The following is a 26,692-nucleotide window of genomic DNA, read 5'->3' as shown; positions in this document are numbered from 1 at the left end:
TAGAATTTGACTCATGATTATTCGTTGACATGATGTGTAGATTGTTGTTCCGACTAGCCTTTCTAGACATTTTGGATAGACATCGTGAGAAGCAAAGAGAGGCTTCCCGGCATCTGCCACATGCAAACAGAACTAGCTGCCGAATGCCCTCACCAACTGCACAATAAAATCTCAAACTCTCCTCTCTACTTGGTGAGACTGACTGTGAGTGCCTTGCATCTTGGAACTTCTAATGTAGAAGCCATCACCTACAAACCTCATAAGTGGCACACTGCTCGAAGAAAGAGAGGCGAGCACAAAAGACAACTCGCATAGGTGGAGCTCCTATGCCGATACTTCATGATGGCAATGACAGCTCACACTTCTCCTTCATGCGCCAGTGTCCACAGGGACGAAGACGATCTCCTATCATCCAATACATACTCAGCAACCCCTCGAGTATGACTGCTGCATGGATTTCTGTTTTGGAGTGGGCATGTACAAGTGCAAACTCTAAGCACGGATGGATCGGTCTACAAGCACGACCCGCACGTCATATCCGACACGTGTTTCTTGCCAATAAAAGAAACTTGCAAGCCCATCATCTAATATTCCTTTCTCTCTCTCCAGGGAGGATCATACCATACATATAGTTCAGGGACGCAGATGAGACAATCTTTTTGTCCCGGGACAAAAAAATAGTCACGTCCAAGGATATGGACGAATTTCGGGACAAAAATTTGTCCAGGGGACAACTGGACGGGACGGTTTTCGTCCCGTGGGATGAAAAAACCATCCGTCCGTAGGTCTCGAACGATGGACGGAAGGCTGCCGACGAAAAACCGCTGGATTGACATCCAACGGTTGAAATCTCGCCAAGTGGCCTCGCTATTACAATTTGCATCAAGGTCCTTGTATCTTTTCGCGCGTGCAAACTGACGCCGCTCAGAATTAATTGTATTTATGTCCATTTGCATTCTCTCTCCTCTATATTTCCCTTAAAAAACTTAGAAAAATCTATATTAATATATTCAAAATATAAAATAAATTTTTTTCATCCGAGACGAATTTCGGAACGAAAATTCATCCCAGGAGGAATGGACGGGACGAAAAGCCGTCCCGTCCTTCGTCCCTGAACTTTCTTTGGACGTCAGACAGGACGAAATTCGTCCCGTCCCGTCCATCGGCCACGTCCGGAACTATCACCATAGATATGGGCCTTTGGGCCACAATGAGGTAAATTGACGATACTGTAGAAAACAAGAACAGTATAAATACTTGGGCTGCAAGGTTTAAGCGATGGGTAGCCGCGCTTTTTCTCTCCTCTCGCAGTCTCCTGCTTCGTCAAGCTTTTCAGCTCATCCCCAGCAATTTCTTCGGGGCGCCCATCCATCGTTGCATTCTAGATTTCCTCTGATGGCGAAACGTTTCGCGGAAACGAGAACGAATGCGAAAAGGAAAGGTAGGAAGGCCTTGCTTTTGATTGCTGGACTTAATTCTACTCTCGCTTACGAGGGTCTCTCTCAAAATTTTCGACTTCTTCGTCTGCTCCGGAAATTTTGATTTTGCATTGCATACATTACTGTGGAAAAGGGGCCCTTTTTTTAGTACTTGCCGTTAGCGTGTTGAAAGCTGGTGTCTTTTGAATGCTCTCCAATGTTTTTCTCCTTAATTAGAACCAGGCGGGGAAAAAAGGCCGAAGAGGCGGGAAAAAACGGAGGATGATGACATCGTTCAGAAGATTCGACGGGGGCACGAAGCGAGTTTATCTGATCCTCAGTTATTGCTCAATTATACAGGTCGATACAGTTACCGAACCTTCATCATTGTAGATTTCTACTGCACCATCATTTGGCTTATTAATTTTTTTAATTCTGATCATATATCTGACAGCTTAAAGTTTTACCAGGAAAAACGATTACTGAAGAAACAGCTTCCACCAAACCACCCGTATATGAAGACCTGCTGGAAGCTCTTTCTTCCGGTAGGCAACGCCGTTTGGACTCGCATAAGCCGAGGTGCCCATTTGTCTGTAATTTTATTTTATTTTGGAAGTATTATTTTTCATCACGGATTTAAATTTACTATGGTTTTGCATTTTTTCTCTTGACAGAGTAGGAGAGAGAGAAGGGGCCAGCGACACAGAGGATGAAAATTCCGACTTTGAAGATGACACTGGTGAATTCGAAGAGGATAGTAGCAGTGAAGAGGGTACGTGTCTTACGAAAAATTTTAAATTAAGCATATATCTGCGTTGTTATCCATTTTTTGTGGTTATTTCAGTGACAATATAAAGACAGAATGTCTAGGTCAGGAGATTATCAGACCAGAGTTATACGTGACAAATTAGTATCATCATACTAACCGCCATTTAAACTTACCTTCTTATTGAAATGTTGCTGAGAAGTGGACGGAGAAAAAAAGATAAGAAGTAAATTTTGAAATATGAATTCTTCAGTGGCAACCGAGAACTAGACGGGTTTGAATCTGTCATCAAGACTATGCAAAAGCCTTGGTGAATCTTGTTGTGTGTTTCTGAAATCATGGTGTTTTGTGATTTTGAAAATTACCTGTAAAAGAAAATATGTATAAATTCGGCTTTGAATTATTCCATCATATTATTTTATGGAGATGTCATGGTATAGATTGTTCTGGGAGAAATGATAATCAGAGATTGATAGTTTAGTTTTTGCCCTTCTGAATTTGTGAACCGTTTACTTTTGCTTGACGCTATTACACAGTTAAGTTCAAAAGGTTCTACATATTTCTCTTCATTGGATCACCCTATCTGGTGAAATGGTTTCTTTTCTTCTAAAAGAAGGCTTTACATTTGAGAAATATTTTTTGATCTGCAGTTTGTACTCGTTACGTTACTCTATTTTTTGAGAAGCACTTTGCAACTCAGCTTTTTAGACTACATTGCCAGAACATGCTTTCGGTCATTTGTTCACCAGAAAGCTTGATTTTACTGTACAATTTAATTTTTTGCAAATTCAAAATTGAGCATTTCTCGCGAGGGATGATTATACATTCTCTTGAATAGTATTGGTGCTTCATCATTTTTCGGCCATATCTGTGGTATAATATCAATCATATTTTATGTCTGGCAGTTGTCAAGTTTCTCAATTTTATGACGTCACTGATTTGTGCTCCAGATCTGCCCAAAAGTAAAAGCGAATCTGCAGTGGAACGTGACGATGACGAAGAGACATCCAGTGATGAATTATCTTCCAGTGATCAGGAAGAGGGTGGCGAAAGTGATGGTGAAGGCAGTAGTGAAAGGTCTTAGAACTTCAGATATTTGCATCTCCTATATTTCTTTTGATTGAGCATGACATAATTACTCTGGTCTTTTTTTTTCATGTTGTAATATCACGGAATGATAAAACTTTCCAAAAAATGTGTTTCATAAATTAGATTTTCTCTTGTTGCTTTCGACGATTTGCTTTTTCCAGAACATAGTTTTCTGTTTTTTCTGAATCAATCAAAGTATGTTACGATTTCAAGGAGGAAAAGCTACACTTGTTCATTGTGGACTTGAGTTTGTTGCGACTTATACTAGTTGGAAGAAAGAGAAAGCGAAAAAGATATAGGGTGAATTTCTTAGTCTTAGTTGAGGCAAGAGTTGACCCTTGAGGTGTGAATGACAGGCACGCTTTCTTTTTCGTTATTGTCTCTTTTCTTGCTACACTCTGTATTCAGTTTATTGTGTGACTACCCTTATGAGATCCATTTAGATCGGATCCACCCTATTGGGTCCTCGGAGACCCCATCAATGTAACCCAGCGTAAGTAATGGGTATCTCTTCTTAATAGAAAAGTAAGCCATTTTTCTGGTTGAGTCTCGCTCTCTCTTGGCGGCTAGACAACAGGGAGAACAAGTCTCACCTGGTGATCCTTCCCCTCACTGATCAGCTGGAAGTTGACAGTGAAGAACTTCAGTCCTTTGCAATAGAACCCAGTAGGTCAATCCCATTGTATCTATATTCCTCCTATATTTTTATTTGTCGATATGTTGCTTAGGTCTCCCTCTCTTGGTTTTGCGACCTGTGAGGTGTAACAATCTGATACGTCTTCAGAAGGGAAGCATTATCATACCTCACTTGTAACTGTGGTTTCAACAGTAATGATGCTTTCAATAGCCAAAATATCCGACGTACCACTGAAAAGAGAATTTGAGTGAGAGGAAGATGAGAGGATAACGGAAATGGCAAGAGGATGCAAAGGATTGTCGACGAACGGTCATTGCTCAGCGGCGGACGATGTTGGGCCTGCGGGCACAAGAGGAGAGGAATTACGACTGGTCCAAGGAGAGGGGAGGATACCCTGGAGAGAATCGCAATGAAATTTCCTGCCCTTACCTCCATAGAGGCCGGGCTTAAGTAGAGGCTGAGGTGGTCTGGGTGGGCTTGTCTGAGTTGGGCAGCTGTCAGGCCTTCTTCCGTTTGCAGACCCGATGACGGATCATATCGTAGTCCTAATAAAATTTCTCTTTGCTGTGTATTTTTTGTGTAAGAATACTTTTCAGCTGACTATGATTTAGAGTTCTTTCGTCCTGTCATTCTGTAAAATATTGCTATTGTTTTGGGGTGGTTCTGATTTGATCAGTCTCAATGGTCTACATTAGCCTTTTTTCTTAGTTGAGTAATTCTTCTAATTTTTTCAGCTCTTCCAACGATCATTTTGGAGTCACACTGAGTGACGAAGATGTCAGTGAGCTGATGAAGAAATGTTGGAAGTTTAAATGGGAGATGCCAATGATTGATTCAGCCTCGTCCAAATGGGTCGGAACTGGAGAAAGCCTTTCAAAGGTACAAATTTAACAATTTTCTTAATCTGTGTGCTTTTCTAATTTATGTTATCCAGATATCTGAATTCTTAAAAAAAAAACGTTATCCAAATTGTTGATTGTACAGATTTCTGGAGGAATAATAGACTGGAGACAGAGTAAGATGAAGGAAAAAACACAAAACAACAACTAATTCATATGCGATAAGGTTACATTTAAATACATGCCCTGTAACGGCTAGTTAACGGCTAGTTTTTACTAGCCGTTACTTGCTCGATAATGGGCTTACCCGATAAGGGTTACTTACCCGATCTGCCAGCTGAAAAGATCGGGTAATGATCTTGTTAGCCCAATACAAAATGACTTATTTACGCCTTGAAGACCGACTTTATACACATATATTCAACACAAATATCTGAAATCAAATCTCTCATCATATTTTATTCAATTTTGTAATGGTCGTGAATATTTTCCTTTATAATAAAATAGATGGATAACACATATGGAGGAAGGAAAGAACGCAAAAAGGGGATGGGGGATGATATGGGTTGAGGCACACAGAACCAGCCCCATGAAACTGGGGCATCTGTTATGCACCAAAGTTTGTGCACAAGTCCATCTGAGCACTACATGTGCCATAGTGAATACATCAGCAAGTTCATTTGAGGATGCAGCAACAGGGAAAAAAAAGACAATCTTATTCTTAACGTCAAAGTGACGATAAACTTTTGTATGGTTTCTCTGCTCATGGAGAACCGAGCTGGAGCAAATCTAGCGCAATTTTATTAGTGAAATACATCTTCATAGCTTGATGTTTTGGAAATCCCAGCTCCTGAAGAAAGTAATGAAGCCATAAAATTCGCATAAACAGGTGCTGCAATACAAAACTTCAAGACAGGAGCAAAAAATGACTGACAACTGATTTTTTCCCCTCTAAATTAGGTTTCCCCAAGAAAGACAACAAGCTTAATGTCACGTTGAGGACTCTCTCTTTGTCACAGTAGAGCTCCGTCGGCTAGGGTTTTTGGAAAAGGAAAAATTTTCTTTTTCCATTGGCCCCTATAGTCTTATGGGGTTACATAGTGGACCCAAAAATAAATGAGCTATGTACACTTAATCTGACAAAATGTACTTAAGAGAAATATAAAAAACAAAAAAAGGACATAAAAGAAACAAAGCTCCAGACGAGGCTCTCTTGTTGACAATCTGGACTTGAATGGTCACTTACATATAGATGATCTTGTCAACTTTGGCAATGTCTGAGGAGAGAGAGGAGGTAGGCTGGTAGACACGGACTCCCCTGGCCTAGGACACAAAGTTAGCGCTTGGAATTGCATAATTTCATGACATTCTGCCTTCCTTAAATGGGTTGGCTACTAGAATCTTGAAGAAAACACCCTACTGAAGTAGGGAATGACCACTATACTCTGCAGTCTGACGTATCTCAGTACCAAGCAAAATAGACAGTGAGGGATTAATTCTTGACATTTATAGCAAACAGTGTCTGATCAGTGAGCGTTGACTATCGAATGATCTGAGGAGAGTTAGGAGGTAGAGCGGTGGGAGGAGCCCATGCCCTTGTAGCACAAGAATAGAAAAGTGGTTCTCTAGAACAGTCATATTTTACTTAACTCTATCTGCCTTGATTAGACAATTAGAGAGAGACTATTTTGCACAGAATCCCTATTAAATTAGGGAATGCTTTTTACCTTCCAATCTGACACCCCTCAAGATGGTGATGAAGTTGTTCATTGCCAGCTTGAAGGTTGTGAGGCAAGCTAGAGAAAGTGAAAAGAAGAATATGCCGATGATGTGGCACCTTCAATGGTGTGGTAGTGCCGTCTGATGTACCAGTCCTTGCTGATATGGGCTGTCTGCTGACATGGCTTGACCACTTTCGCAGCTTCTCTGCCGTCAAGGCTTCTCTGCTTACGTAACTTCTTGTTTCCACAGCTTCTTTGTGTTACATGGCTTCTAATGATGAGGCTCTTGCATGACTGCAACATGTCACTGTCATGGCCTTGCTGCAAATGTGGCTGTTGCTGCACATCTATGACACACAGCTACACCATTCGGACATAATTTTCTGCTTAGTATTACTCTGGCCTGGATTGGCACTCTCTGGAGCTGACTTGGCTCTCTGTGGTGCTTCATCTCCAGTCATATCAGTGGACAACACTATGGTTGGACTTGCAGGGGTAAAAGTGTGATAATGTTGTAAGTGTAAATGTCGTACAGTGTATATTTTAGATAAATGCATTTTGAGATATTGTTTAGCTTCAGAGCAGTGTGCTATGTGCACAAACAGTGATGAGGATTGCACCCACCTCTTCTTTGAGTGTTCTTTTGCCTGAGCGGGGTCGATGTCTTTTCAGAGGAGGCCTTTTGGGGCTCTATACAGATTGGTGGACTCAGGGGGTGAGAAGGGCGGGTTTTGACACCTCCCCACCCTCACCAACACACACACACCAAGCTGGAGCATAAATATTTCTAGTCCCCAGCTTGTCTCTGAGCTGACAAAGGAGTGTACCTGGTATCCGTTTGGTGTGCAGATCATGTCAGCTACCTGATCTGCTGATTTCTCGTATTCCAACTGAATAATCTTCCAATCAATTTTCTCCCTGAGAAGTGTCTATCAATCTGCACGTGCTTGGTTCTGTCATGCTGCACTAGGTTATGTGCAATTTCAATTGCAGCTTTGCTATTACATTACATGATTGGGTTGGTCCTGTTAGAGTTATTCTGGTTTCTTCGAGCATATTTCTGTTCCGCATAGCTTCATACATTCCTTTAGTCACTTACCTGTACTCTGCTTCATCACTTGGGCGTGCCACCACAGGTAGTTTTTACTTATCCTGGTGATCAGATATCCACCTATGAATGAACAGTAGCCTGTAGTAGATCTTCGGTCGACCCCGAAGCCCCCACTATCTGCATCGGTGTACATTTCAAATGAATTATCCAATCTTGCTTGAAGTAAAGTCCATCTGTCTCCCTGGGATGTTGCATAAATTAAAACAAACGTTATGTTAGGCTGGGCACGGTTTAAATAAATGAGTTTGCCAATTGACATCTGATTTTACTCTCGATTCTTGGGGATCTTCTTCATTTTGCCCAATTTTCATTTGGATCAATAGGCATTGATGATGGTGTACACTGAGTCTTGTTCATTTCTCTGAATAGTTGAAGAATGTATTAATGTTGAGAGATAGCAATACCTTCTTTGGAGTAGGCCACTTCTATACCCAGGAAATATCTAAGCCTTCCCAGGAACTTTATCTCAAATGCTTGAGATAGCTTTGATGCTCAGTTGGTGATTTCGACCATCATCATCTCCAGCGATAATTATGTTGTCAACATAGGCAACTGAAATAGAAACTTTTCCCACCTCAGAATTCTTGATAAACAGTGTATGGTGGGCATTGCTCTGGAGATAGGCCTTACACACTTTATGTCTAAGCTCCTTCTCATAGTACCCAGGTAGCAGTTGGATACAAATTTCTTCATGAAGGTCCCCAGGAGTAAGGCATTCTTTACTTTTCACTGGTACAAGTTCCAACCTAAACTGGAAACCAATTCAATAGGAATATGCACAGTATTTAGTTTTGTACCTGGCAGAATTAGCTTGCTATAGTCAATACCATAAAACTGAGTGTAGCTCTTGGCAATGAGAGATACTTTGTATCTCTTCAGAGACCCGTCTGCTTGGTACTTAACTCTATACTTCCAGTTCTGGTCTTCCATTGTAGAATGCCACGTGGTTGGTATCATTAATAGAGTTCCGAGATATCAGGAAATATTATAACTTTGGAGCAAAGTGTTGATGTGTGATAAAATTGGACATAAGGTATTTTCTCCTTTGGACGCATGCTCTCTTCCCTTTTCGCAGTGCAATTGGCCATTCTGTCTCTTTCCTCTCCATTATAATTTGGTGAAATGAGATTGTGTCACTCCTCGGTGTTCTCACATTCTTTTTCAGTAGGTTGGCAGGTTAATGAGGTAGTCGGGTCTTCAGTTTGCTATGGGCTTTCTTCAGAATGGACAAATGATGCTGGGTTCCACTTCCAGGCATGTAGCATCTCTAAGACATGGATAGGTGTCTTCTTATAAAGAAAGATCTTCAACTGATTTACCCGGGAAGAAAATTACTTCATGGTTTCAGGAAATGGGGTATCTGAGAAAAATTTATTAGTTATTAGATGGAAACATTTCTAGCCTACTGGAGTTGACCCAGAGTTGTCAACTTCTGACCAAAACAGTTTGGCCTAGAGAGGTAGTCTGGTAGCTGAGAGAGGGTACTAGAGAGTCTATACAAGTTAACAATTGCAGTTTTTCAAGAATTTTGCCATGGGATGGGTAATATGGAGATACTTAACAGTGCATATCTGTTTCTACTACCTAAAAGACAAGGTGCTGAAAGAATCGAGGATGTCAGACCAATCTCTTTGTCAAACTCCATCTAACTAATCATTGTGAAGGTTTTGGCGAATAGGCCGGGAGAGGTGATTGGTTAACTTGTAGGACCCTCACCGTCAGCATTTATACAGGGTCGCTTGTTGGTGGATAGCGCATTTGCAGCAGGTGAGATCATAGCGACATGGAAACGCTGCGGGACAAAAGCTTTCATGTGGAAAATCGACTTTGCCAAGGCTTTTGACACACTAGACTGGGGTTTCCTTTGGGCATCTATGAAAAGGAAGGGATTCCATAAAGAATGGGTCACGTGGGTGAAAAGGTGCATAACTACACAATCCTTCTCAGTATTGATGAACGGAAGGCCAGAAGTCGGGAGTATACAACCACAAAGGGGAGTGAGGCAAGGATGCCCACTCACACCTTTACTTTTTGTGTTAGAGGTAGGTGCACTTGCCACATGCACTAACCTAGCATGTTCACACGGCCTCTTGAGGGGTTACTGGCATACCATTACTGCAGTACACGGACGACACCACCGTCTTTATTGAAGGCTCTGTGGAGGAAGCAAAAAACCTATCCACACTACTCGATTTGTTTGCAGATTTCTCAGGGCTACAAATCAACTGGGCCAACTCAGCTTTTGTGAGCAGCAGCATTTCTCATGAGGAGGAGACGCAGTGCGTAGATGCATTGGGAACATCAATTGGAAGGCTTCTTATGAGATACTTTGGCCCGCCACTGACCACAGTGACGATGACTCAAGTGGACTGGCAACCGGTGGTAGAAAAGGTCGAGAGGCGGTTAGAAGGATGTCAAGACAAGTTGTTGTCAAGAGGGGGCAGGTTGGTGCTATTGAGGGAAATTTTCTCAGCAATTCTCATATTTCACCTCTCAGTGTCCAAGATGTCAGCTGGGATTGGTCAAAGCCTTGATGGCTTGATGAGATGGTTTTTTGGAAGGGAGACGGAACTGACCAAAGCCGAGGATTGGCATTGGTATTATGGGATACTGTATGCAGGCCCACCAAACAAGGAGGTCTGGGAGTATTGCATACTCAGAGTATTAACACGACACTATTAACAAAATGGGTGACGAGGATCATGCAACCAGCGAGGACCTAGTCACCCAAATACTATGGGACAATTACGGTCGAGGGTTAAACTGGGACAATAAATCAGCCCCAATTAGAGGGGCATTGCCATTCTAGAAAGGCCTTAGACAGTTTTTCCCTCAAGTCCGAGAGTACTACTCCGCCATTCTAGGGGCCAGTTCTGTATTCCACTTCTGGGCAGACCACTGGTCCACAAGCAGTCCTTTGCGGGGAGCATTCCCGTGGCTATTCGTGCTCGCCCAATGCCCTGAGGCCACCCTGGAAGAAAGTTGGGACAACACATGGAGCCGTAGTTTCGACGGTGCCTTGTCAGACCAAACACTAGTTGAATTCTTGGGCATGCAACAAGCTTTGAACCAGATTCTATGACCAGGAGAAAAAGATGGTTTGGTTTGGCAGAACGCCCCCTTTTCAGTTCGCAAGGCATATGAAGAGCCACCAGGGAAACGAGGATGACCACATGACTACCCAGGTGTGTCGAGCCATCTGGCACCTAAAAGTCCCACTAAAGGTAAAAAATTCGGGTGGTTCTTGCACCACAAAAGACTGGTGACCCGTGTTTTTCAAAAGAGGCTGTACCCAGATGCATCGACGACATGTACACTTTGTATAAGTGGCGATGAAGACTGCAACCATCAGTTTTTCGAGTGCCCCATTGCCCACACGATTTGGGCCACTCAAACACACCTGGGTGTGATCACAACATCAGCCAAGGCGTTCTGGGAATCCATATTGAGAGTTATTCCTAGACGAAGAGAAGAAAGGAGCAGAGCACTGGCAGTGCTCTGGGGAGTATGGCTTCACCAAAATGAAGTGATCTTCAGGGGGAGGAGGCCTACAACCGATGGGCTTGCCCATGAGATCAAGGGACTTATGGCATCATGGTTCCCCTGAGAGGCGGACAGAGCGGGGAGAGGATGATGGTGCATGAAAAGGCCTATAGGGTCCGATACAAGTACTCCCTAGATGGTTACCGATTTTTCGGGTGACTGCCTTTTATTTCTTCAAGAAAAAAGAGAATTGCAGTTTGCCTCTAGTGTTGCGAGATGAGATGCCACATGAAGACATGGAAAATTATGGAGATGTCTGGGTAGAATCTTCCTCATCTTCATTTTCCAGCGATCTATGTGTTGTTTTCATTTCCTCTCATCTGCATTCTTCTATCTCTTTTTTCTTCTTGACAGATATCAGTTTGTGTTTCTGGTTTTTCTCCAAGAAAATTGTCTTAGTTTTTTTACATCTCTATCTTCAAATCTATGCTCAGGATATGGACAAAATCGATCATTCTGGGCTTCTACCAAAAATATACAACCATTGGCTAAAAGAGTATAAAGGTTTTGGGAGTGGTAATTTTCATTCGTTGAGACAAAGGCAGTTCTTCTCTCTCTGTAAGGGTTCTGGTTGTATTTTCTTCTCTCATATTCATGTATTTAAGATGTTTATGCATTCCGTGATAAACTCATTGTTACATCTAATAGGTTAGAAGGAATTGCATTTGTTTTAGCATACATCTGCCTAATGTCATTCTATCCAAACAAAAATTCCAGTATGAAGATTTTCTCTTACAATGGGTTTATTGGGAGCATGTATTAGTCATTTGTGTCAGCCGCCTATGATGTTTTATCATGTATCTGTATTTATACGTGTTTGTATTGTCTGTAGACTTATGTCCTTATCGGATATAAGTGAAGCGGATCCAGGCTATCGGGTCCACGATAGCCTGGATGACTGAAACGCCCAGGCTACTTATAAAAAACCCTAGGGCGCCGTCTGATGCATTGAGTTCTACAGTTCTACTCTTAATGTGAGTTTCTTCTCTTTGTTCTTCCATTCTCTACCCTAAATCCGGATTAGGGTTAGGGTTTAACATGGTATCAGAGCAAAGATCACTGGAGACCTTGCTCTCGGTCGGTTTCTAGCTGGCGTTTTTTTTTTCTGCTTTGGGAGCTTCTCAACATTGAAGCTCGTGGCTTCTGGTGAAGGCTTGGGAGTTCCAGTCTACAGAAGGGTTGTATTTCAGATGGCGGCTACAACATCTGTTCCAGATAAGACCTTGCAAATCTCGGAGACATCTCCTCATCAGTTGGTGATACAATCAGTTCCGGAAGCAGTGAAGTATTCTGGCCTCAATTTACTTCATTGGAGCAAGTATGTAGAGATGATATTGGAAGGAAAAGGGCTGAGTCATTATTTGACCAAGGAAGTTAGCTCTTCAGATGCGAATTTCTTACAATGGGAAACCAAAGAACTACACGCAAGCCCATGTCGCCAAGGGTGTGAAGGCTGAAGAAGGTCAAGAAGCTGTCAGTACCTCCGAAGTATCAATGTCTGAATTTCTTCAACTCAAAGAAGAACTCTAGAAGTTGAAGAACATGAACTCTAATGCACCGAGCTCATCCATGGCATGCTCTGGTAAGAGCTTGGCACTCCTCAGATCTACCTCTATTTCTCCAAAATCGAGTTGGCTTTTAGATTCTGGAGCATCCAGCCATATGACCCCTCATCGATCTAATTTTTCGACATATTTTCCTAGAAGTAACCTACCTAAAGTGTTTACACCAAGTGGTGACAGATTACCCGTAACAGGGATAGGCACTGTTTCTATTCATGGGTTGGGATAGATACATAATGTTCTCCATGTCCCACAAATTCAAGCTCAACTTTTTTCTCCTCAACGCTATGTGAAAGATACATCAACTATACTAACTCTGAGTTCTGATGGTTGTTTTGTATGGGACAAGAAGTTGAACCGAAGGATTGGCTCAATTGAGGAGCGAGATGGCCTGCTTCACGTGGCAGATTGCTCGCCCACAGGATTGGCTGTCCGGGGATCGCATCCGTCGAACGACACTGAGCTGCCATTGTTGGAACAAGTTAAATTATTTCATTCTCGTTTGGGACATCCATCTTTTGATCTTTTGGGAAAGATTTTTCCGTGTTTTGCGAAGAAGTGTGACCTTTCTAAAATAGTCTGTGATGCTTGTCAATATGCAAAACATCGCCGAGCAACTTTTAATCGCCACAGTAAGCATCAAAATGTACCTTTTAGATTAATCCATAGTGATGTTTGGGGGCCAAGTCCTACGACCTCTCCAAAAGGTGCACGGTGGTTTATTGGATTTGTGGATGACTGTACTCGTTATACGTGGGCATATCTGTTGAAGCACAAATCAGAAGTGACTGAAATAGTCAAAAGCTTCTGCATCTTAGTGCAAACCCAGTATCAAACACAGGTTAAAATATTCCGATCCGATAATGCCAAAGACTACTTCAACAATAACCTCTCAAAATTCTTCAAGGAACGTGGTATAATTCATGAATCATCGTGCGTGAAAACACCTCAACAAAATGGTGTTGCAGAACGCAAGATTGGTCATATTGTTGCTACAACTCATGCTCTTCTATTTCATCAAACGGTGCCCAAATATCTGTGGGGTGAGGCCTTATCAACTTCAATTCATCTTATTAATCGTCTCCCATCCAAGGTGCTGGAATTCAAAAGCCCAATTGATCTGATGTCCCAAGCATTTCCTAATGTGATGTTTCTTTCTGGACTCAAGCCAAGGGTCTTTGGGTGTGTTGTATTTGTCCATGTTCATGATCCGGTAGATAAATTAAGTCCGAGAGCTTTGAAGTGTGCTTTCATGGGCTATTCTTCTACACAGAAGGGATATCGATGCTATCATCCTCCAACAAAACGGTTGTATGTATCTCTTGATGTTACTTTCCAAGAACAAGAGAGCTATTTTGGTGATTCTCCTCTGTCAGACGAGTGGTTAGTAGATACAGTAAGTACAGACCAGCCGGTGAATAAAGACTGTCAAGCCATAAATATGAACTATTCAATTCCATCCTCTACTATTCAATCGTGTGCAGAAGCTGAAGTCTCATCTATTCAGTCACTACTGGAAGTAGGTGACCAGATGGGAGACCCTCCTGGGGGGGAATCAAGCACTCCTGACAAAACGATAGAAACAATCTCTGGCGAAGGTCTAGAATCAGATTTGGGGTGGCCTATAGCTCTCCGGAAAGGACGGCGAGCATGTACTCAGAATCCTCAGTATATATTCTCTAACCTCGTCACCTATGAAAAGATACATCCTGAATATCGAGTGTTTTTAGCTGCAATTGATAGTGAAACAATTCCACAGACGTGGAGTGAAGCTTCACGTGACCCAAGGTGGCGAGAAGCCATGGATTTGGAGATGGAAGCGTTGGCCAAAAACGGGACATGGGATATGGTGCAACTGCCGGATGGAAAGGAACCAGTTGGGTGTAGATGGGTATATACCATTAAACACAGGGCTGATGGATCTGTTGAGAGATATAAGGCTCGCTTGGTGGCAAAGGGATACACCCAAACGTATGGGATTGACTATGAGGAGACCTTTACGCCCGTTGCAAAGTTGAGTACTGTCCGTATTCTTGTGGGGGCGGCAGCTACCTACAATTGGAAGTTACATCAGTATGATGTTAAAACCGCCTTCTTACATGGAGATCTAGAGGAGGAAATATATATGCAAATTCCTCCCGGATATTATTCTAATTCCCCAAAGGGTTGGGTGTGTAAACTCAAAAAGACATTATATGGGTTAAAGCAGTCACCACGAGCTTGGTTTGTAAAATTCTCCCAAACTATGTTGAAGCTGGGATATGAGCAAAGCAGCGGGGATCATACACTCTTTGTTAAAGCTAATGCTGACGGAAAACTTTCTGCCCTTCTAGTATATGTTGACGATATTATTATCACAGGAGACGACGAGGCTGAGATACAACGATTAAGTCAGAGGTTATGTGAACATTTTGAAATTAAATCTCTTGGACTGCTCAGATATTTCCTGGGTATTGAGGTAGCTTATTCTCCTGATGGTATCTTTATTTCGCAACGCAAATATATTTTGGATATCCTACGCGAAGATGGAATGGAAGACTGCAAGCCTTCAAATGTTCCTATTGATCAAAATGTTGTGTTGGGACTGTGTGAGGACTCACCTTTGGTGGACCCACTGAGATATCGAAAACTAATTGGGAAATTAATTTATCTGAATCACACTCGACCAGATATCGCTTATACTGTTAATCTATTGAGCCAATTCATGCAAAGTCCTCGAGAACCTCATCTGAAAGTTGCTCATAAACTGTTGGCATACTTGAAGGGGACAGCTGGACATGGCTTATTATTTCGCCATGGAGGGCAACCAATCTTGGAAGCCTATACTGATTCAGATTATGGTGGTTCCGTGGTAGACAGTCGATGTACTGGTGGATATTGTACGTATTACGGTGGAAATCTTATTACATGGAGAAGCAAGAAGCAGAGGGAGGTGTGTCTTTCAAGTGCTGAAGCAGAGTTTCGAGCCCTACTTAAGGGGATTTGTGAAGTTATCTGGATTCAAGGCATATCGGAAGATCTTCATATTCCACAGAAAACAGCTACCAAAATCTGGTGTGACAGCAAATCAGCAATCGACATTGTTAGTGATAGACTATCCCTCATGGGCTAATGGGCCCTATTCTATAAGCCCATTAGCCCTATTATCCTCTCTCCCTCTTAGGGTACATATACCCTTACATGTACTCTGTTCAAGTTATGTCATTATCTTCTTCTTCTCTTCCCCAACATGGTATCAGAGCTCCAGAGCTCCTTCCCTAGGGTTTGACATCGCCCACCTTCAGCCGCGCCAAGACGCAGCAGCCGCGCAGCCCGCAGCCGCGCGCAGACGCACAGCAGCCGCAGCCGCAGCCGCTGCAAGACGCACAGCAGCTGCAGCCCGCAGCCGCCGCGCACGCACAGCAGCTGCCGCCCGCGGCCGCCGCGCACGCACAGCCGCCGCAGCCCGAGGCCGTCGCGCACGCACAGCAGCCGCAGCCGCAGCACTCCCGTAGCAGCGCCGTAACAGCACCATGCCGTTCACCGAGAACGACTTCCTGGAGAAGCCACTGTCCTACAAGGTGGCTCATCCGCTTTCGTCGGTCCCCGAGACGACACTCTTACGGGGCCCGAATCTACTCCTGTGGATGCGCTTCGTCGAGACCACCTTGAAGGCGCCAGCTCTTCAAGCATTGCACTGAAGACCCCCTTACCATCGACCACCCACATTATGCAGCGAGGGACGTTGAGGACCGGTTCATCCTCGGCTGGATGTATGCGTACACCCTGGCTCCAGATGTCCGCAACCGTCTTCCGCATCAGAAAACGGTGAAAGGCTTCTGGGATCAGGTGCGCTCTTTCTGTGGCCGGGAAAGCGACTGGTGGCGTCTTTATTCCCTTGCAAGTCAGGCCAGCAATCTCCGTCGAGTCGTTGGCGAGCGCTGAATATGCACGTGCCCACAAGAAGATGTGGGATGAAGTGGATTACTACCTACCGCCCGACGATCCGACGTCCAAGACGTTCCAGAATGTGCTTCTTCTGCGGATCATGGGCTTCCTCAATGGCCTGAACCGCGAGTATGATGACGTACGTCGTCGTGCCTTGCACCGCAAGGAAGGTCCTCCTGCCCTCGAGGAGTTGGTGAAGGAGCTTCAAGAAGAGGAAAGCCACTTCCTCCTCCATGGGACTCCCTCCTCCGGCCCCGGGTGAGTCGACTGCACTACTTTCTGCCCTCCCTTCAGGCGGCAAGGCACCGTCGATCCTCCTCGCCCACCTCCGCGCTCCTCCAGCTGGGACGACGATTTGCTCGTATTGCGGCAAACCGGGCCACGGAAGAACAAGTGCAAGAAGCGCCTGAATGACTGGCGAAAGAAGAAAGAGGCAGAAGGCAAGGCCATGGTGGCCCATTCTGATTCCTCCTCCGCCAGCCCCTCCGCAGTGACTATGGACCAGCTTCAGGCAGATTTGGCCCGCCTCCGTGACCAGATGGCTGCCCTGCAGAATCCGTCCACGGCCTACTTCGGTGGCTTTGGTGCGTCTTCCCTTCCTTCATCTTCAGATGCATGGTACTGTGGCCATACGGCCTTCCACTCACCTGTCGTCTCCGATACGACTTGGGTCCTTGATTCGGGGGCTACTGAACACATGACCCCGAGCAATGCCCGGTTTGTATCATATGAGCGACATCGTGGTGGCCGCACTGTCCTCACGGCCGGGGGTGGACGTCTCCGTGTGGCCGGAATCGGGGCAGTCTATGTGGACGGCCTCGGTGTGGTCCACAACGTTCTCCATGACCCTGACCTGCGGGCCGTGCTTATGTCTCCGCAGCGCTTAGTTGATGCTATCTCCTGCTCCTTCAACCTACAACCTGACGGCATGTTTCTGTCTGACAAGGTGGGCCGGACTACACCGATTAGGCGGGAGAACGGACTGCTGATGCTGGACGATGGAGGCCGCTCCCAGTGCTTCATGGTGCACCGGACTCTTCTCTCGGTGGCTGAGCAGCGTCGGGGACGCCTTCTGATGGAGCATCAGCGACTTGGACACCCACCTTTCTCCACTTTACAGCGTCTTTTTCCCTCGTTGTGTTCGGGCGTGGACCTTAAGACTATGCTTTGTGAACCTTGTCAGTTAGCCAAGCACCGCAGATCCTCCTTTACTTCATCCTCGTCTCACACATCGACCCCGTTGTTCCGAGTCCACAGTGATGTTTGGGGGCCGGCACCGCAGATCAGTCTGAAAGGGCACCGCTACTTTCTATTCTTTGTGGACGAAGCTACCCGCCATACGTGGGTCTACCTCCTGACTGCAAAGTCGGAGGTTGCGCAGAATGTTCGACACTTTTGCGCCATGGTACAGACACAGTTTGGTCGAGGCATCCAGCGTTTTCGTTCCGACAATGCTCGGGACTTCTTCAACGCTGACCTCGCCTCCTTCTTTGCCGACCGGGGCATCCTCCACGAGTCCTCTTGTGTGGCCACGCCCGAGCAGAATGGCATGGCTGAACGTCGCATCGGCTATGTTACCTCGACGGCGCGGACATTGCTGTTGGACTCCAAGGCGCCGGGGCGTTATTGGGGAGAGGCGGTTTTGACGAGTACTCACCTCGTTAACCGTATCCCCACCCCACTCCTGGAGTTCTCCAGCCCCTTGGACCGGATGACTGTGGCATTCCCGAATGCTTCTTTGCGGACGGGACTCTTGCCTCGTATCTTCGGCTGCACCACCTACGTCCATGATACTTCTCCCACACGCACGAAGTTTGATGCACGCGCACTCCGGTGTGTGTTTGTGGGTTACTCTTCCCTCCAAAAAGGGTACCGGTGCTATCATCCGCCTTCTCGGCGGTTCTTCATCTCGGCAAACGTCACCTTTGCCGAGCATGAACCCTATTTTGGGGACTACTCTACCTCATCACGCCTTCCGCTGGATGAGGCTCCCTCGGCCCCCCCCTTGGGGCCAAGTCCGATCGTGGAGTCCACCACTCCCACTCCACCCTCCTCACTTCCGGATCTTTCTCCCCTTGATTCCTCTTCCTCACTTCCTCCTGCGGGGTCCTTGGACGTGTCCTCTACCTCTTCTTCGTTACCTGCCCTTCCCCTTTCGGCAGCTCTCCCTCTCCCATTGGTCTCCGTTCCTCCTTCCGACCCCCCATCCTTGTCAAACCCCTGTGCGTCACCCTCCTCCTCTCTCGGTGACCAACCCTCGTCACCCCCCCCTCCCGGGCTACCCCCGCCCCCCGGTGAGTCTCCTACGACTCCCGGTGTGTCGTCTACTGCTCCTCCCAGGGAGTCCCCCATTGCTTCCGCTCCTTCTCCTGTCGATGGTGACGATCAGTTGGGGTGGCCTATTGCTCTACGGAAAGGGGTCCGTCAGTGCACTAAGGCCCCCCTCTACCCTCTCTCTCATTACCTCTCCTTTGACCGGCTGAGTCCTCCCTACCGGTTGTTCCTCACCCGCATCGAGTCGGATCCCGTTCCTCGACGCTTAGCCGATGCTATCGCTTCTCCCCATTGGAAAGCGGCGATGGACGAGGAGATGCAGTCTCTCCTCAAGAACCACACGTGGGACGTCGTTCCACTACCTCCGGGCAAGAGGGTAGTGGACTGCAAGTGGATTCATGCCAAGAAGCATCATGCGGACGGTACTCTCGAACGCCTCAAGTCTCGGCTTGTGGCTCGGGGGTTCACTCAGTCCTATGGCGTGGACTACTTCGAGACGTTCTCTCCCGTGGCGAAGATGGAGACTGTCCGGCTTCTTCTGGCGCTTGCAGCGCACTTCCACTGGGCCATCCGCCAGTTCGACGTCAAGAACGCCTTCTTGCACGGCGACTTGACGGAGGAGGTGTACATGCAGCAACCCCCGGGCTACTCACTCGGCCCCCCCGGTCACGTGTGCCGACTGCGGAAGTCCCTCTATGGACTCAAGCAGTCCCCGCGCATGTGGTTTGGGAGGTTCTCCTCTGTTCTGAAGACCGAAGGGTACACTCAGAGCAATGGAGATGCCTCTCTCTTCTTCCGTCACCGCCCGAACGGTGTCTCCATTCTTGCCGTGTACGTCGACGACATCCTTATCACGGGATCTAATGCTGCCGAAGCTGTCCGCCTCAGCACTGCCTTGGCTAAGGAGTTTGAGATCAAGGCCCTAGGCCTTCTTCGCTACTTCCTTGGTCTTGAGGTAGCCTACTCCCCGTGGGATCTTCGTCTCGCAGCAGAAATCGCCGTCGACTTACTGGCACTGACAGGGATGACCGATTGCGCGGAGAGCACTCCCATTGATCCCAACGTGAAGTTGGGCAAAGGGAGGATTCGCCGTTGACGAATTCCCACCGGTATCAGCAGCTGGTGGGGAAGCTCCTCTACTTGACGCACACTCGCCCGACATCGCCTTCGCCAACCTGCTTAGTCAGTTTATGCACTCCCACGGGAGATTCACCATCAGGCCGCCCACCGGGTCCTTGAGTACCTGAAGGGCTGCCCGGAAAGGGCCTGCTCTTCCTCGCAGCACTGACCAGACAGTGAAAGTCTACACTGATGCTGACTTTGCCGGCTCCGTTGTGGATCATCGGTCTACCACGGGCTACTGCACGCTTGTTTTTGGCCGTCGTCAGCTGGAAAAGTAGCAAGCAGGACAAAGTCTCCGCTCTAGCGCGAAGCTGAGTACCGCACTCGCCGATGGGGCCTCTGAGGGCCAGTGGATTTACGGCATCCTTCACGATCTTCGCGTGGAGTATGCTGGCCCGATTCACTTCTTCTGCGACAACAAGTCGACGATCGCGTTGGCCAAGAACCCTGGACAACAGGGCCGCATCAAGCACATGGAGCGCAACCGCTACTTCTTCAAGGAGCGAGTTGACGCAGGGATCTTTGACCTGGACTTTGTTGCATCCGCCGACCAGGCAGCGGACGTCCTTACCAAGGGACTCTCCCGCCCTCTTCTTCAACGTGCCGTCTCCAAGCTCGGTATGGAAGATATCCATACTTCACTTGCGGGGGGGTGTTAGTGATAGACTATCCCTCATGGGCTAATGGGCCCTATTCTATCAGCCCATTAGCCCTATTATCCTCTCTCCCTCTTAGGGTACATATACCCTTACATGTACTCTGTTCAAGTTATGTCATTATCTTCTTCTTCTCTTCCCCAACAGACATGGCTCATAATCCTGTAGTACCAGATCGGACAAAGCACATGCGTATTCGAAGACATTTTGTTCGACAGAAAATCGATGACAAGGTTGTGCAGATCAAGCATGTTCCATCGGCAGATCAAGTAGCGGATATTCTTACAAAAGGACTATCTGGAAAAACTTTTCAGCGGCTATTCTCCAAGCTGGGGATGTGGAGCATCTACTTACCCGCTTGAGGGGGGGTGTCAGCCGCCTATGATGTTTTATCATGTATCTGTATTTATACGTGTTTGTATTGTCTGTAGACTTATGTCCTTATCAGATATAAGTGAAGCGGATCCAGGCTATCGGGTCCACGATAGCCTGGATGACTGAAACACCCAGGCTACTTATAAAAAACCCTAGGGCACCGTCTGATGCATTGAGTTCTACAGTTCTACTCTTAATGTGAGTTTCTTCTCTTTGTTCTTCCATTCTCTACCCTAAATCCGGATCAGGGTTAGGGTTTAACAATTTTTTTTTGAAAAAAAAAGAAAATCATCCGAGAGTGGTGATCAACCTGATGCTATTAAAATAGGTGAACATTTAATACACATGATGACTGAAATGGCCTCCCCTTCATCACCTTCAAAACCGGTATGGCAAAAGCGTCTCTGCATCATAAAGAATGCTGTCCATTGAGACTGTTGATAAGGTCCTTTCCAGGACTTATCACTCCAAAAAGGCACGACGAATCAACCATCCATGTGTCTTAATCCCACATGGATTGTTCAAATTAATGCGGACTGGCCATTATCAATCCTATAATCAGACGGAAGACGGTTAGGCAGGGACTTCTGAACATCCAAGAAACAGCTACTTGTCATCAACTGGAGCAGAGAGATCCTTCGTCCAGAAGGGGAATCACTAATTGTTTCTTCTCCTTCTGCCCCTCAATCTCTCTCATTTTCAAACCTTCCCCATCCCATCATTGTATTGCCACCTAGTTCTTGATTTATTTTTCTTAGTTGGAATTGAGCAGTATTCATTCTTCTTGCTGATTTCTGGACCATGTTGACCGCGGATCGGCTCAATCGTGGCAACTTAGTCGGCGCCATTACAGCTGTATTCCCCTTGCACAGTACTTCATGGCAGCGCAGCCAGATAGCCCATAGCACTGCGAGAATCCATCCGTATTCCGTCTTCCTCCTTGATCTGCCTTCTCTGATAGAGTCCCTTAAGGCGTCATCAGATGAGACATCCTCCTCTGGGATCTGCTGCAGTGTCCTTGTCGTCTGGGCAAACAGACATGCACAGAAGATATGAAACCAGTGTTCCTCACCCCTTGTGCACAAACCACTTTCTGATCAGGCATCTGGGAATATTCTTTTCAGAGGGCACGTGTCACAAGTCGAGGCTCATCAACTAACAATAAAGCTGCACATTTATGGGAATTTGTTAGTCATTTTTAATAGTTTGGTTTAAATGTTTGGCTAAATCCTTTGGGATTTACACCGAAAGAAACTTCTCTTTGATTGGACGTCAATGATTTGTTTACTGTTCAAGAATTTCAGTACATCAATCCTGATACATGAGACATTATAATTTGGACCATTCTGCTCCAGTTTTCCTACTACATTAATTTATCCTCTGCTGTGTCATTATGGCACTTGCATCAAATGATGTAGTAATGATTATGCTAGTTCTTTTATTATCCTCTTTTAGTGCAAGTATTTATTGATGATTACAATTTTTCGTCCAAACCTTTACAGGTCATAGCTATCGGGATATCATGCATTGTAACAAGAAGCCATTCTACTTCAAGAGGAGCTCACATGAGGATTCTGACATTATGGATGCTTATATTATGCATGGTGTAAGTTCAGATCTTTCTTCAGGGTCTTTCATTATCTGAAATCTGACTTTGTTATCTGAAATATTGTGAAGTTACTTTAGATTAATAATTGTTTAAAGAATGAAGGCTCTCTGGCATCAATAACTTCTTGGATTGTTTTCCTCTTTAGGTAAATCATGTTTTCAGATCAAGAAATCTTGTAATAAAGAATGATGCAAAGCTCATGAAGGATGAAAGTAGTGCAAAGGAGGAGCTTCTCACTAGCAACGCTCTTTGTGATCAAGGGTTTACTCGTCCAAAGGTAATGTTCTGATTTTTTTCATCTATGAACCAATTGAATTGAGTTAAGCAAAGCTTGATTCTGTGGTTGTCAAGTATTATATTGGGTAAATTTGTCAAGTATCATATTGGGTAAACAAACCAGTACATGGGATGCTATTTTCTTTTTTCGTAGTTGTGTTTTTGTCATTTCTTTACTTGCTGGATAGTCATAATATAGGGCCATCATAAATTATTTGGAGAAATATGGAAATAAATTAGATACCTTTGTGTAGTACAGAAAAGGTTGGTATCCAAAATGGGGCCTTTGACTTTAAAGTTATTTGCACTCATTTGGTTTTGGATTCCTGTTTTTTTCATTCTCTTAGCGGGCCATGTGTCTCTTAGTCAAACTCAGATGACTAGACAGACTAATGGACCATGCCCAAATTCATTGCAATATGTATTTAAACAACTCTCAGTAAGTAATGATAATGTTTGTTTGTGTGTAAAACCATCATTGCTACTGACGGATGAATCAGGCTCTCTTAAGAGCTTCCGAGAGCTCATAGTTTTTTGAAAAATTACTGATAAAAGCGTCTTATCAAAAGTCTAATGAACTTTACAATGCCATACTTTCTTCAAATTGTTTCCAGTTGTTTTCTGACCATGTGTCAACATTCCACACATAATTTTATGCAGGTGTTATTCCTATTGCCCTATAGAAGCTTTGCTTTGCGTCTGGTGAAAAGACTCATACATCTCACGCCTTTATCTAAAAAGGTAATTTTGTTGTCTTCCCGTTGGGCCTCTCTTTTTGTTCACTCTTAAGCTTGGTTTATTTTTTAGAGTTGTGGAAACCGATGATGATTCTGAGTGCAGGGTATTTGATTCATCTTTTTGCCTATGACTTCATGTGACACTTATCAGGATTATGCGATTAAGTGATGAAGGCTATAGGCAAATAATTTTCTGAAACTCTCCAATAGTATCTGTTGACGAATATGGGCCAGGCCCAATCAAGGATGCATATGGGCCCCAAATAATCTTACCTGATTTACTTAAAAGTAAAATCAAGTAACGGCTAGTCAAACTAGCCGTTACAAACTAGCCGTTACAAGTAACGGCTAGTATCAATGTATATAAACGACTCTTGTATTTTTGGCTTGAGTGATGTTTTTGTTTTCCTTCTATCTCTGTCTATCTAGTTCTCCCTTTTCTCTCAAACATCAAGTATTCTTCAGTATCAATTAACAATGTCAACCAAATGGATGTCGAAATCCAAATATAGTTCAAGATTTGACAATGTGGCTTGAAGAACTAAGGAAATAGTGTAGATCTTGATAGCTCCTCCTCTCAGGTTGAAGCTCCTTCTAGATCTTGGGCGATTCCTCGTCTCAGGTGAAACTCCTCCCTCCAGACCAGCAGGCGAAGACTCTCTCCTGCTGTTCCCGCCTTCTCGACTTCTAACTGTCGAGCCACAGCTTCAAGAAAATGAATAATGTCCCATACCTGGGTCGCCCCCGTTATTTATATGGGTGGGACACTGCCCCATCTGTCTGGGTCACTTTGACTGGTCAACAGTCCGTTGACCAGATCTGAGTCTCCTCCTTTGGTACTTCTTGGAATAGAGTCTATCATTTTCTCAGGCCACGATATTAACTGTTCTCGGCTGTCTGAATATTTACTTTTGTAGCAGTCAAAGTAGTGAGATGTCAATTGATGTTATGTACTTGTTTTATTTTAGGTACAGTTTAATATGATATCAATGTCAGATGTTCATATGTTTATTTTGCTCATGGTCGCTCTAAATTATGTCATTGTTTGGTGAAACATAGTTAAATAATCATGTAGAATTGTAATTTTCTCTTATGTCTCAGTTGGTATTCCAATCAGCATTTGTTTTCAAATTCAATGTATATTTTCCATGGCGAAGTGTTAGATGGCACTTGACTCCATATTGAAATCAGGGAAAGGTTGAGCATCTTAGTAGATTTCTTGCGGAGTTTGGAGCTGCCGATGGCAAAGATGACAATTGTGATGATGTGATCCCAGATGGTGATCACGATGTTGGGAATATGAAGTCTAGAAAATCTACCAAGCCTGAGGATCACGAAGTCCTTTTTGGTGGGAACAATGATGACTGTTTCTTAATCGGCATTAAGTTCACAAGGTAATTTTTCTCATTTTGCGTGTGACATGTGCAAAGTTTTTAACCTTTTTAATATTTTTTATTTCACGATGGGTTTGTAAAGCATGATGAGGTTTTAGAGAATAGTGGAAGTCTTTTTTAATGCTTATTGTGCTTTTTATCGAATGCAAACTTGAGTGACAAAAACAAACTTGTATTCTCTAAACACTATTTTATGGTGGGGGAGGTGGAGTTGATCCACTTCCACCCCCCCAAGCTACTCTACGTATTCTCGTTGAATCTTCCCCGATGGCTACAATCCCTTGCCTTCCCTCCCTTGGGGGTAGGGGAAGGGGCTACATCTATTTATAGAGAACTATCTTAAGGATGAAAGGCAGAAATCCCCCTGGGAGGGCTTGGGGATTGTATCAATACTCCCTAATTAGTACCAGCTTGTCCCCGAGCTGGCTTCTAGTTTTTCTTTGGACTGGTTGACCTGGCTTGGGATTGCTAAGTGCTGGGCTGTGCCATGGGGCTCTGTGGGGATCTGCAGGCTGACCCATTAGGGTTTTCAGTGGATGGGCTGGCAGTATTCCACTGGCTGGCCTGCAGAGGTTCCATGAGGGCTGGCAGCGGGGTTTCTGGGGTGTCTATTTGGCTTCCCCATGCTGGTCAACTCAGGTAGATCATCAGTTGGCCCGTTAGGGATTGCCAGCAAGGCACAATTCTGAAGGTTCATCTATGGTTCGTGCAACCGGCACAGGCATTGCGTGCTGTTTGCAAAACCCTTGTAGACAAGCGTCATGGTTTGTGGTGACAATAACAGCAGGCAACAGCTGAGACGTGGCAACGGCACGGCGACGACGGGCATTGACACAGTGGCGGAGCAACATGTACGTGGCAATCTTGCCATTGTGATGGCAATGGCATACTTCGGGGATTCCGGAGACGTGGCAATGTGTGATGGTGGAGAATTGACTAGGCCCTGATACCAGTGACAGACATTAATGTAGGTCTTGATCAATGAGGGAAATTCTTGAAAAATGTAATGTACGAATATCTAGATATATTGAGAAATAGATTGATACAATCTAGCTGTTGCAGTACAGGCAGGGATCAGCCTTAACAACTTGCCCCTTGCATAGGGAGCATATCCTGCACGGTCGGGCCCTCAATTCTCTTATTTCTCCCTCTTGTTTCCTCCGTCGTGGATCATATCACATTCGTCCATCCGTCCTTTCATTTGTACTGTTAACCCTAGGAGGGGGAAGTGGATCAAGAGAGATGGAGTGAGAAGGAAAATAGAATAATGTACCAAAGATGTTACAAGAAGAGGGTATATATATATACCCTAAGTGAGAGAAGAGAGATAAAGGGCTAATGGGCTTATAGAACAGGGCCCATTAGCCCGATATAGGAATATATCACTAACACCCCCATGGCGAAGTATGGATGTCTTCCATACCGAGCTTGGACACCGCACGTTGGAGAAGTGGACGAGAAAGTCCCTTGGTGAGGACGTCCGCCGCCTGATCAGCGGATGCAACAAAGTCAAGATCAAAAATCCCTTCGTCAACACGCTCCTTAAAGAAGTAGCGATCACGCTCCATGTGCTTTATCCGTCCCTGCTGGCCCGGATTTAAGGCCAGTGTAATCGCTGACTTGTTGTCACAGTAAA

At 45.1% G+C, this 26,692-nt stretch overlaps 1 protein-coding gene across 3 annotated transcripts in view; it reads left to right on the top strand.

Moving 5' to 3' along the window:
• Window positions 1–1,271: 1,271 nt before the first annotated feature.
• Window positions 1,272–26,692, top strand: part of NOF1 (U3 small nucleolar RNA-associated protein) — a 42,139-nt gene continuing 16,718 nt past the window's right edge. For all 3 annotated transcript variants that reach the window (XR_013582969.1, XM_078582622.1, XM_078582620.1), the window contains exons 1-11: window positions 1,272–1,441; window positions 1,656–1,778; window positions 1,889–1,997; window positions 2,093–2,190; window positions 3,135–3,261; window positions 4,645–4,789; window positions 11,559–11,682; window positions 22,543–22,646; window positions 22,795–22,926; window positions 23,586–23,666; window positions 24,854–25,056. Coding sequence is in view for 2 of the 3 variants with exons in the window: in XM_078582622.1 (XP_078438748.1) it covers window positions 1,279–1,441; window positions 1,656–1,778; window positions 1,889–1,997; window positions 2,093–2,190; window positions 3,135–3,261; window positions 4,645–4,789; window positions 11,559–11,682; window positions 22,543–22,646; window positions 22,795–22,926; window positions 23,586–23,666; window positions 24,854–25,056 (1,409 nt within the window). In the remaining variant the exon portion in view is untranslated. The remainder of the gene's footprint in view (window positions 1,442–1,655; window positions 1,779–1,888; window positions 1,998–2,092; window positions 2,191–3,134; window positions 3,262–4,644; window positions 4,790–11,558; window positions 11,683–22,542; window positions 22,647–22,794; window positions 22,927–23,585; window positions 23,667–24,853; window positions 25,057–26,692) is intronic.

The sequence above is a fragment of the Wolffia australiana genome, chromosome 11, assembly GCF_029677425.1.
Source record: "Wolffia australiana isolate 7733 chromosome 11, ASM2967742v1".
Taxonomy (NCBI): Eukaryota; Viridiplantae; Streptophyta; class Magnoliopsida; order Alismatales; family Araceae; genus Wolffia; species Wolffia australiana.
The sequence above is the reverse complement of the archived record's forward strand: the minus strand, read 5'-3'. Positions and strand labels throughout refer to the sequence as shown.